The 12,531-nt window shown below is 40.9% G+C and overlaps 1 protein-coding gene across 1 annotated transcript in view; it reads right to left on the reverse strand.

Moving 5' to 3' along the window:
• ENTPD4 (ectonucleoside triphosphate diphosphohydrolase 4) overlaps positions 1-6,440 on the reverse strand; it is a 19,004-nt gene extending 12,564 nt beyond the window's left edge. The window contains exons 1-5 of the mRNA XM_011968824.1: positions 6,329-6,440; positions 5,176-5,373; positions 4,123-4,328; positions 902-1,052; positions 289-392 (exon numbers count right to left, since the gene is read on the reverse strand). Coding sequence (XP_011824214.1) covers positions 289-392; positions 902-1,052; positions 4,123-4,328; positions 5,176-5,373; positions 6,329-6,336 — 667 coding nt within the window. The 5' untranslated portion in view covers positions 6,337-6,440. The remainder of the gene's footprint in view (positions 1-288; positions 393-901; positions 1,053-4,122; positions 4,329-5,175; positions 5,374-6,328) is intronic.
• Between the last annotated feature and the right edge of the window lie 6,091 nt (positions 6,441-12,531).

A 12,531-nucleotide genomic window follows, 5' to 3' on the forward strand; every position in this document is an offset into this window, starting at 1 on the left:
CCAGGAAGCCACACAACTGAGGCAAGACACACAAGCCTTTTCTATCAAAGTGAGTTTACATCAAGCTATGTCTCTACATGTGGTGAAGACAAATAGTTATTTTTCAATGGCTTAATGTCTGGGCAACAAAGACTAGTCATGTAAGAAACTGGTTTAGTTATTTAAAAATTGTAATATTTCAAGTCTATTATTTCCCAAATGTTAAGATAATAGGAGTGTAACAAAGGGTACGCTGGTGAAAATGGGGAGGATTTAAAGGAATTTTAAACTGAAGACCAATATACCAACCTTCTTGTTTCCCAGAAATTACTTCTGCATGAGAGTCAGAAAACAGAAAGTCAAAGTGCACGGGAATATCGGTCAGAAGGTCTTCCAGAATAGCTTTCTGCTGGCTGTCAGGCAACAAAAACATTTACAAATCAAAAGATTACAGCTTGATATCTTCTGTTTAGAAAAGAAAAAACAAAACAAAACAAAAAAACAAAAACAAAAAACAAACCAGGGCTCTGGTATATCTTGTATGAAACAGTTAATTTTAAAAACAAAGAAATTTGTTGGAAAGATATTAGGAATGAATTTCCAAAATGAACAAGTTGTGTGAATTATGTGATATCTAGATGTAAAACTGCAACTGCAAGCATTCCTTAACTACATAAAATAGATGAGATTTTTAAAAATGACAACTTTACAGTTGACTATAGTCCTAAGTCAATTAAAGACTATTTGCTAGATTCTGGCTAAAGGAAGAGTTCTGATACTACTCCAGATTTGAAGAAAGAATTTTGAATGTTTTCCTTTTGACGATGACGATGATGATGGAGAGGAGGAGGAGGGGGGAGAAGAACACCCCTTCTCCCCTCCAGGAGCCCACCCTCGCCCTTGCCCTTCTGTGGAGGATCACCTTTCAGGGAGGATTCTCATTCCAGCCGTGCAGAGAATGTAGAGAGGTGTCTCTTTGTGTTTTGCCCGTGGCACATGCTCTGCAGCAAAGTTCAAAAGTGGAGAAATGTAATCACTGACTTTCTCTGGAGAGGTAGCAAATTCTGAAATGCCTAGAGAAACAGGATACTTTAGTTAAGAAGCAGATATTTTAGCTATAACATGTGATGCTTCTTCAAAGTGCTAGTTTTAGGGAAATCATGCCACACATTATACTTTCTTAGTTTTTCCTATCCCTCTAGCAACTTCTTCTGCAGACCTTACTTAAACGTTGGTGGCACTATTCAGTGCTATGTCCTTTCCTTCTTCATCAAAGCACACAGACCTGACTGAGCATCTGCTGTGTGTCACTGCCATGCGGATGGGCTCTTGCCCGCCCTCAAGAAACGTGCTCCCCATCTCGCCAGGTGAGCTCAGTACCTCCTGAGGCCGCTATCACCATCTGCATGCCACGAACTCCTAACTGTGCCACTGGCCATGCAGCGCTCATTAGCCTCCAGGTGAGCGTGGGGTAACTGTCCACCAGACACTGCCCGTGCGTGTCCTTGCAGCCACCCCCAACACATCATGGCAAAATCTGAATTCAACTTTCGCTACAAACCTGGTCTCACCGCCGGTTACCTCCCTCCGAGGTTATCAGTGCTGGGCACCCAGTGGCCCAAGCCAGGGTCTTAAATGAAGTCCCTCTCCCTCATCCCAACACACAACCTGGGTTTCATAGATGCCCTCTCCTTGGTGCCTCTCACATGACTTTACTCCTCATCCCTTTGGACACACCTTCTGCCAGCCTGCCACAGCACATCCCACCCTCTGATCCTGACCATCTCCCCACCATTCCCGACCCAAATGATGCCTCTTCAGGCTTCCAATTCTTTTGTGGTTCAGTGCCCTCCAGATAAGGCTCAACTCCAGAACAGCACATCCTGCTCTGCATAACTCACCCACCCTTATCTCTTCCCATGTTTCTTCTGTCGCCTTCAGCTACACTGAACTAACATTTCCATAGTGCACCTTACTGTGGCCTTAGGGCCTTGCTCAAACTCCACCACCAGAAGAGTCTTCTCCATCCACCTCCCTGTCCCTTTTCACCTGGTTAACTCCTGCATACCCACTGGGCTCCAGCCTCCATGGAAGTCACCCTAACAGAACCCTGAAGACGACTCTTGTTAAATTCCATGTTTACTTCCTTTTGCTAGATGTACATTCATTACACCATATCAAAATTACCTATTTACTTGCCTGTCTCATTACAACTGAAAGCTTCTTAAGGGCACAAAATGCGTCTATTCAAACTTATACTCCCAGTACCTAACACAGTGCCTAGCAAATGACAGGTGCCCAGCATGTATCTGATGAATGAATACATCAATGAATATTTCTAGATGTCATTTAGCCTACAATATTAAAAATGAGGGGCACTTTAGAAGTCTAAAAATTCCTTATTTCACACATTAGAAAATTAGAAACCCACAAAGATTAAGTGATTCATCAAAGGAATTAGCAAAAAATGAACTAAACTATAAGTCTTTTGACGCCACATACAATTCAATTTCAATGCAGTCAAAGTCCTCAACTAGCCAGACCCTACGAAGGAAATTTCTAGAGCTTTGCTGCAATGCTATACATGGAAATCCATGCTTGAGGACAGAGTAGTGCAATAAAAAAGTATTCTGACTTCCATTTCATACACTTTGTATAGTGCAAGACAGACCCATGTTAAGCCTGATTTTAATGAGATTTTTGTATATACTCTAGGATGATAATGTAGTTGACCCTTTGTTCTAAACAACTCCAAGGCATGGAAGTTTTCATCTTATTCCATGAGACCTGTTTAGTCACTGATGGGACCTGGTATGTGAAGTTAGATGAAATGCAAAATGCTTTATTTTTATAGTTTTCTCATAAATTTTTTATTTGATCAATATTAATTTAACTAAAAATGTTTCTAGATTAGGGATACATAAAAATTTAAGGGGTAGAAATACATACAACTAAACTTAAAAGATACTCACTAAAAAATTACACGGAAATATACTCTGATAAAATAATGCTGGTATATAGACATAGAGTAGGTTCTCTCTTTAACCTGAAAAGTGAGGTACAGACTTTAGATTTTCTGAGTAATATGCTGGTTCCTAGCTGCCCACACATCAAAGGATAATCAACTTGTTGAGGGCTGCCTGAAGGAGGAGGTGGGGTCTGAATTATTCCACGAAGAATGAGGACTCAAGGGGTCACCATTCTACGTGGTTGGAGACTCTTCTATAAGGATATGCATTTTTCTCACATTAAACTGAACATCCTTTTAAATTTTATTTCTGAAATGGGGATAATAAACTATAAAATTATCATTTATCGATATTCTCTAATAATTTACAAGATAAATTTCCTGGATTGTTTGCATTTGATATTTTACTACTTTAATACATTAGAAAGATGAAATAAAAGTGCTGCATCTCTATTAAGATCAGTGGTCCACTGTTTGAAATCAGTGATCAACTATCAAGACATAAAAAGCTTGATTCAAGGCACTCCCAGTATCTCCCATTCTAAATGCTCCTGACAGAAGCTGCTGTCCATGGAAATGGTGATGACACAGAAAAAAGAGCACCATTGACATAAATTATCTAACAAGGAAGCCAAATCTAAACTTTTACATGTCACACTGGCTTAGAAATTATAGTATCTTTAAAAACTATACATAATTATTATTAGCTCTAAGTTCTGTGGTCATACTCACCAAACAATCTAGATGACTAGAACTATATTTGGCCAGCAATTTTTAAAAATGAAAAATATATGCCAACATATTATAGATTTTCATGAGTTATCTGAAATTACTTTGTCATTAACGATAGAGACCAATGACTACTAAATAGGAAAAAAACTCTCCATAGTTAATGCCAACCAGCAACCATCTAAGTAGATACTATGAGTAAGGCACTATTAAAATGCTACAGGAGACAAAAAGACACATCTGTTTGGATGTTTTATCAAGGTGTTAGCCACCCTATGCAAAATGGACAGAAAAGGGAAAAGAAAGTGAAACAAGGAGACCCATCAGGTCCCGGTGTGAGATTTGACTCAGGGCTATGAAGGTGCAGAAAGAGAACGATATGAAAGACGCCGTGGAGAATGACGGGACGCACCCTGGTTACCAGGCAGATATTCTCATTTACATACCCGGTTTTATCTTCATGACCACTGGCTTTCGGTTTTTATCCCTCATTTGCCTGATATCCAACAGATCACGTGGATTGCCATTATGCCTTGGCCAGCAATAGACAAATACTCGAGAGCCACTGCTGCCACAGTCCACCACAATCCCGTAGTTCACACTGGGGTTATTGGTGTCTGTAGCTTCAATGTCGGTAACTCGTGCCAGGTACCTTAGATAGAAACACACGTACGCTTTGATTTAGACAGAGAATATCATCTTATGTCTAACAGAAAAAATGCAACGAACACCAAGTCATAATTTCTAAGCTATGTAGCAGCCTCATTACAACGTTAATACAACTGTCGAATAATTGAAGAGTCGAAAGAAAACAAGTGATAATGATAAAGATCATCTAAATCAGACACACACTTCTTTACAGAAGCTCAAACAAATTCCAAAATGCAAAATTCTACTTCTAAACTGCCAACTCAAAAATCAGCTTAAAATATGTTACAGGAGACGCTTATGCATAAATAATTATTCCAGGGCCTCTTATGATATGGATTTGGTAGTTAGCAGTTAACTAGCTTCAAATGGTTTAACTGTTCATGCCATGATGTATATGGTACAGAATCTAGTTCCTACAGTTCCTTAAATTCCAACCTAAAGTCAAACGTCGTGAAGTCACGAAATGATTGTTATGGTCTGAATGTTTGTGGACCCCCAAAATTCGTATGTTGGAGACCTAATCACCAATGTGATGCTATTAGGAGGTGGGGTCTCAGGGGGGTGATTAGTTCATGAGGGCAGAAACCTCAGGGAGCCTCCTCGCCCCTTTCCATCATGTGAGGACACAGCAAGAAAACCTCCTCATCTCAGAACAAGGAATCAGGCCCTCACCACACACAAAACCTATGGCACCTTGATCGTGGATTTCCCAACCTCTAGAACAGTGAGAAACAAATTGCTGTTGTTGATAAGCCATCCAGTCTATGGAATTCCGTTCCAGCAGCCTAAAACAGGTAAGACAGAAGGTATGGCTTCTGGTCTAGAAGGCAAATGTTTTTATCCCTTACCTTTGAAATTTCTTGTCTCTGGTTAGTCGCCCATACTTATTTCGGATTATGACAACAGAAAAATATAAAAGTGAAACAGCAGCAGCCAGGACACTAATGACAATAATCTGGCGTAAATTGGTATTCAGAATTCGAGGACACCCTACTGGAGATATGCTAAAATGCCAAGAAGCAGGAAAAAGACAGGAGATGCCAATCCTGAAAGTAGAAAGAAAAAGATTTTAAAGGAATCTGCTCCAATGAAGCTTCCTTCACCTAAAGTGATCCTAAAATAAGATATTTGGCTTGAGCTACCTGAATTTCCCTATCTGTAGGTATCTGTATACTGGCATCTTGCATGTGCTACACAACAGCTACACAACCCATTATCATAAAACCATCTAAATGAGAATTGGCCCTGATGGTTATGACACTTCTGTGTTTTCCCCTTTTCTTGACAGTATCGTGTAGATTTTTTATTTTACCCTGCTTTGTTCCAAAATAAAGACAGAATTAGAGACAGCTTACAAGAATAAGTTCAGTAACATAAATCTATAAATTGATCATGAAATCGGGTATGAGGATGATGAGACTAAACGGGAACGTAGTATGGAGAAAGGCATGTCGTAAGGTGGGCCTGCTGCAAATGCGACTGAGCTCATTGCCCATTACATCAGAAATACACAAATAGCTCAGGAGGAGCACATTTGCTTAACACTGAAGTCCAAGGCAAATCTCTCCCAGATGACTCGAGGAATGGGAGAAAACAGCATTTTAACAACACCCCCATAACAAAATCAATAAATGAGTTTTCTATGTCCTGTGCTTTTAGAAATATTCCTACAAGACATTTCTGCAAATAATCAGGAACTTTTCCCCTCAGTTTATGTCAAGAATGAGAGGCTCATTCCAGAAATATGATTTGGCTTTAAAAAAGCTGCACTGCCTTTGGGATAAATTTTATTATGTTACACTTAATTTCTTTATTATTCACCTTGAAGAGTGCTTCACGCATTAAAATACCTCACTGGGTCCTGGAAGAAAAAAGGTATTAAACAGAAGCACAGCACAACTTCACATTTTTCACTTGCAATTTAGATTTTTTTTTCCTCTCGAGATCTGTTTTTGTGTCACCAAGATTTCATGTTTCATGGTGATTAGGCCCATCACTCACCTCCCCATACTGAAAGGTCAGCAACAAGGCAATGCTCTGGGATTCAGTCCTTCTCACAAACAATTATAGAAATAATGCTGGGGTCCTCACGGAGTTAGAGCCCTCCTGTTCCAGGAAGTGAGACAAATCACAAAGATAGCATCATCAAAGAAAACGTCTACGTTCTTTAAGTGTGTGCTTAAATCCAGCCACATACAATCTATACATACATGATCCTCGCACTGAAGCTGTAGGAAGGGTTTATTCTGAGCAACACACTTCTAAGTTAATTTCATACTGTCCAATATAGACCTAAATCAAAAGAGATGATAATCGTCTGGACTAGTTAGTGCTCTCTAACCAAAAGTGATCCCAAAATATCAGGATATCAAATACGCCATAAATACCTTATGGTACAAGGGAGATTTGGAGTGGAGGTAGGAGACAGGCAGAATAAATTGAATGTGAACCTGAAATGTCCATTCACTTGATAAATGTCTATTAGACTTCCCTTTTATATACAAAGTACTGTGCAAGGCACTATGTCCCTAGTTAGTTCTCTGACTCCACCATTATCACTCCTTCTCCAGCCTCCAGGCCTCAAACTGCAGAGCAGACAGAGGCCTTCAGCCAGGGCCTCCTTCCAATCTGCTGAAGCCAAAGGACAAGCAGTCTCTATCTTTCCTCGGTCTTGCAAAGCTGCCTGAGCTCTCAAGACAGCTGTCTCGTCTGGTCTGCTTCTGAGCTCTGGAGTAACTGCTGCTCAGGATCCTTTAAGTGTTGTTCTCTGCCAACCCCGACTACTCTTATGTTTCCAGGCTCTCTGTCTAGCCTCATTCTCTTCTAATACAATCATTACTGAGGCTTCAATGATCAGATAACTCAAATTTTTCTTTCTCCACCTCAGGCTTCTCTTCTACGCATCTTAAACAGCCTATGAGCCGTCTCTATCTGAATGTTGCACAGAACCATGAGAAAATTCTAAAAATGCACCCCTAACAACTGCAGTCTTCACCCCTTTTTCTCCTAATCTGCTCTGCCCCTGCAGTCTCAATCTTGATCCCACAGAGCTACACAAATCAGAAACCAGACTCAAGTGTGATCCCTCTTCCTTCATCTTCCAATGTAATTTCTTTTTTTCCTTTCTTTTTTTTTTTTTGAGATGTTGTCTTGTTCTTGTCACCCAGGCTGGTGGAGTGCAATGGCACCATCTCAGCTCACTGCAACCTCCGCCTCCTGCGTTCGAGCGATTCTCCTGTAATCCTGAGTAGCTGGGATTACAGGTGCCTGCCACCACTCCCAGCTAATTTTTGTATTTTTAGTAGAGATGGGGTTTCGCCATGTGGGCCAGGCTGGTCTCGAACTCCTGACCCTGTGATCCGACCGCCTCAGCCTCCCAAAGTGCTGGGACTACCGGCGTGAGCCACTGCGCCTGGCCCCAAATGTAATTTCTTACCGATTCCTTTAATTTCTTTAACCTCAGCTTATCTAAAATCCCTTTCGTTATCACCTTCTCTTGAGATCAGGCTCTTACCTCTTGCCTGCTCTATCAAAAGAGCAGACTAACTAGTCTTCTATCGGCAGTCTCAACCAGTGGCCCCACAATGCTGCCTCCAACACCCTCCGGCACAGATATTTTCTCGGAAATTGATAGCTCCACACTCCCACCCCTTGCTCAGAACCCTGATCAGATTACTTCTGCACTCAAAATCCACCAAAGACTGCAACCTACAAAGTCGTAGAGGATCTGACACCTGTTAAGACTCTAACCTCATCGTCTACTCTCTCCTCCTTTAACAGTGCATTGCAGTCACACTGATGTGCCGAGTGGTTTTCAAAAATGCCAGGCACTCTCTGGTCTCAGGATCTCTCAACTTGTTGCCCCCCCAGCTGCTAGGGAGTAATCTGTATGACTCACTTTTTCATTCCCGTCAGGTCTTTACCCAAATGTCACCTTCTCAAGGAAGACTTTCCTGGTCACCCAATCAATAACTGTAACGCCTACCCCCTCCCCACCAACTCCCTTCCCTGCTTGATCTTTTCTCCTCAGCATTTATTAAACGCTTATACAGTGCTCATTACGTGCCAGCCCTTGCTCCACACATTGCACAAGTACTAACTTCATCCTCCTCACAACTTACAAGACAGACACTATTATCACAATACTCTATGGATGAGGCAGAGAGGCTAAGGAACTTGTCTAAGGTCACACAGCTCCTGGGAGGGGAGGTGGGATGCAAGCGTGAGAATCGACTCACCCTCGTCCTCTAACATAATGCGTGTGTTACGTTTCTCTTTTTTGTCTCTTCCTCCAGAATGGGAGCTCCCCCAGGCCCAGGTTTTGGTCTGCTCAGCTGAGTGCTAGTTGCAGCTTTGCAGACCCCAGGAAAGGGCCTGGCAAGAAGTCAAGTTTTAGAGTTCTGGGACCCAAAAGGGTTAAGAACCTCTATACTAGAGTGACCTTTCCAAAACAAACAGGGAATCATACCTCCCCATCCCCCAACTTTTCTCTCTCACTCCTTAGGGTATAAAAGAGATCCCTCATGATCTAGTCCGGTGCTCTCCACTAAGTAGCCACTTGCCACATGTGGTTATTTAAAGTAATTAAAATTAAATAAAATTAGCCAATTAAAATTAAATAAAAGTAGCCACCTGCCACGTGTGGTTATTAAAAGTTATTAAAATTAAATAAAATTAAAAATTGAGTTCCTCAGTTGTACTAGCCACCTTTGAAGTGCTCAACTGCCACATACAGCTTCTGCATTAGTCAGTCCAGACATAAAACACTGACATCATCGCAGAAAGCTCTTTGCAAAGTACTGATCTGGGGCCCATCTTCTGTCTCATCCTGACAGACCCCTCCTAAGTACCCTAGGCTCCAGCCACACGAAACACAAGCTACAGCTCACTGAAATGCCTCTCATTCCTTGGCATTTGCAGAATGAACCTCTCCCTTGGGTCGTCAGTTGCATTACTAAGAATCGGTCCTGACACAAACCAAGTATGAGTCCTGGGTGAGTTTCCCTAATCCTCACGTCCCCAGAGTATTTGCTTATCACAGCAGTGGGATAAAGTATTACACTTGTGGTTGGCTTCCTCATTACATGACAAGTCCCACTAGGGCAGGGACTGCCTCTTATTCTTCTGGTTCCCCAGTGACCAGTGCCTGCCACACAAATCATGGGTAAGTAACTCTTGCAGGTTTCACAAATGGCTGGAAATGGGACACACAAAGATGAATTAGATACAGGCCCAGACCTTAAAGAATCTATAACGCAGTGGAGGAAATAAAACATACACACAAAGATATTACACAGTAAAAAGTATGAATACTGCCTACCTAAGGGAAAAAATCACTTTAGTTCAAGTTTTAATATGGTTTCCATATTGTACCCTGTACCCCAAATTTAGGACAAACAATGTCTGTGATTTAAAAGTGTACACAAAAAGTAAAAAGAAAAAAAAAATCAGTGATCTAGATCTTTAAATGGATTTTAATGTTTTTATAAAATAGCTACACAAGTTTAAAACTTCTATGTGCTTTAAAAAAAAAAATTCCCTCCTCGGTACGAATACACACAACTTGGGAAAAGTACTTGCAACGTGCGTGACAAAGAGTAAATAACCTTTACATATCCAAAGTTCTCATAAAGAAATGAGACAGACTGAATAGAAAAATAAGCAAAGACAATGTGAGATTATTGAAATGATCTCATTGAAATGGCTGATAAAATAGAACTACCAGTATTCAGATAAATAGAAATAAAAACAGCTATCAGATTGGCAGTCATGAAGGCCTGATGATACTTGGCTAACAGGGGACGGGGAAAAGGTCGATGAGTAGTGCTGTGAGACTCTGGACAGGCACATCACTAACATTCTGGGGGTACTGGGGTGACACATACAAACATTTACGCATGCCGACCCTCTGCTCTACCCATCACACTTCCAGAAATTCATCCTTAGGAAGTCATGGGGTAAATTCACTAAAATATCTATAGGATGTTCATCATAGTATTGTGTGTAACAGCAAAACACTGTTACTAATGTCCACTGTGGGGTACATTTATGCAGTGGAATACAATGTGACTATTAAAGGTGATGACACAGATCTATTTATTGACATGAAAAAGATGTTCATGATATATTAAGTGAAAAAAAGTCACCATGCTTGGGGGGGATAAAATGTTAGGAAAGAAACCAAAATGTTAACAGTGCTTAGTTATTTCTGGGCAATGAGATCAGGTATCATCTTTATTTTCTTCCCTAGTCTTGCCTATATTTTTCAAAGGACATATATTAATTTTATCATCAGAAGAAATAACGATTTTTAACAAGCTACCTTTGACTGATGAAACCTTGTTTCCAGGATCAAATACTTTTCTGAACATACTGAAAAAGCCTATCTTAAAAGCCTATCAGGACACAGGAATTCCAATCCAAACACTAAAAAAAAAAAAAATCAGTGAGAGCTGTGTGATAGCTGAACTGAGAACCAAAGAAAAGAAAGTTTTAGTTAGCAGCTTAAAGTCACAGTTAAAGGCAAACTGGTCCTTGGGGAAGAAAATCAGGACTACAAAGGTGATATGAGGAGTAACAAACCCAACTCCAAATTTCAAGGAGTTTGCAGATTGCTACAGAGAAAATACTAATACCCAGAAAATAACCAAGCTACTAATTCAAGGCAATGTTAAATTACTCGTATTCTTGTTATAAGAGCTCAGAGAGGAGCACAGCGAAGGCTAGCTTTAGCAGGAAAAGATTTCTGGAGGTGGGAGGTCAATTCTGGATGGGGTGAGAACACACTTCGAAGAGGAAGGTGACCGAGAGAAGGATCACAGCACACTTAGGAAACTTTGAGTCATCTGAGGTTTGTCTCAGGACTTCTTTTTTTTTTTTCTTTTGGGATATGTGATGATTTTGATCAAAAGGATAAACAGATATTTTAAGTTACAAAACTTGTGTTTAAAAGCAGAGAAAACAGGACAGCTTATAACTGCTGAAGCACTATAATTTTTACTCAAGACAAAAGTATGACAGATTATTGCCTAAAAGTTAACAATATGGTAATTTGATCTTCAAATGTAAACTCCAATTGTCCTTCTAGTTAAGAATCTTCGCACCAGGGCTCTGGGAGGCAAATTCAGTACCACCACATAAAACTGACATTTTTTTTTTTTCGAGACGGAGTCTCGCTCTGTCGCCCGGGCAGGAGTGCAGTGGCCGGATCTCAGCTCACTGCAAGCTCCGCCTCCCGGGTTTACGCCCTTCTCCTGCCTCAGCCTCCTGAGTAGCTGGGATACAGGGCGCCGCCACCACCCGGCTAGTTTTTTTGTTTTTTTTAGTAGAGACGGGGTTTCACCGTGTTAGCCAGGATGGTCTCGATCCCCTGACCTCGTGATCCGCCCGTCTCGGCCTCCCAAAGTGCTGGGACTACAGGCTTGAGTCACCGCGCCCGGCCAAAACTGACATGTTTTAAAAAGGCCTAAATTGTGTTAGACCTATCACCAGAGAGATGCATTAACTCTCATGATTTCAGCTAGGGGGGCCCTGCTTGGCTGATCATTCTTTATTGGAATAAAGCCCATGGTCAGGTGTCAATGTCTTTGTCAGTCTCTCACTGACAGTTCTACAGACAACGACAAAAACAACGCAAATCAATCACAAAGCAAAATGGTTCCACTGGTGAAAAAACGCAAGATGCAAGGAAACAGATGTTAGTGAACTCAAATCACAGGCAAACAAAATCACAGAGAAGTCAGCCTCTGGGAGAGCTCGGCTTCTGAATAAGCAAAGGTACCATAGGGAAGGGTACTTCAGAAAAGAATGATTTGACTATCAAAGCATTCAAGAGAACCTGGAAAAATTAAATTTGCTCTCAACCATTCCAGCAGCGTTTTGCTTTCTGAGAGTGAGAGGCTGATGTGAAGGCTGCTGGGTGGCAGGGTGGCACCATTACTCAGCTGTGACAACAGATACATGAAGACAACTTGATTTATTCTTTAAGAAGAAACGTACGTAGTTGCTATTTACGATCTGTATGTTCTTCAATATTTATCTTAACCATTTTAATTTTATTTGTCAATATAAAGTCTTAACCTCTTTCTCCCTCTCTATTCATTTGCAAAATTCTGGTTCCCATTTCAGTCTTTTTCTGGTCACTTTTCCTGCATTAACTCTGACTTTCCTCAAGTTCCAGTTCCACATTCCAAGCTCATTGAAGC

Source organism: Mandrillus leucophaeus, unplaced genomic scaffold (genome assembly GCF_000951045.1).
Source record: "Mandrillus leucophaeus isolate KB7577 unplaced genomic scaffold, Mleu.le_1.0 Scaffold86, whole genome shotgun sequence".
In the NCBI taxonomy this organism is placed as follows: Eukaryota; Metazoa; Chordata; class Mammalia; order Primates; family Cercopithecidae; genus Mandrillus; species Mandrillus leucophaeus.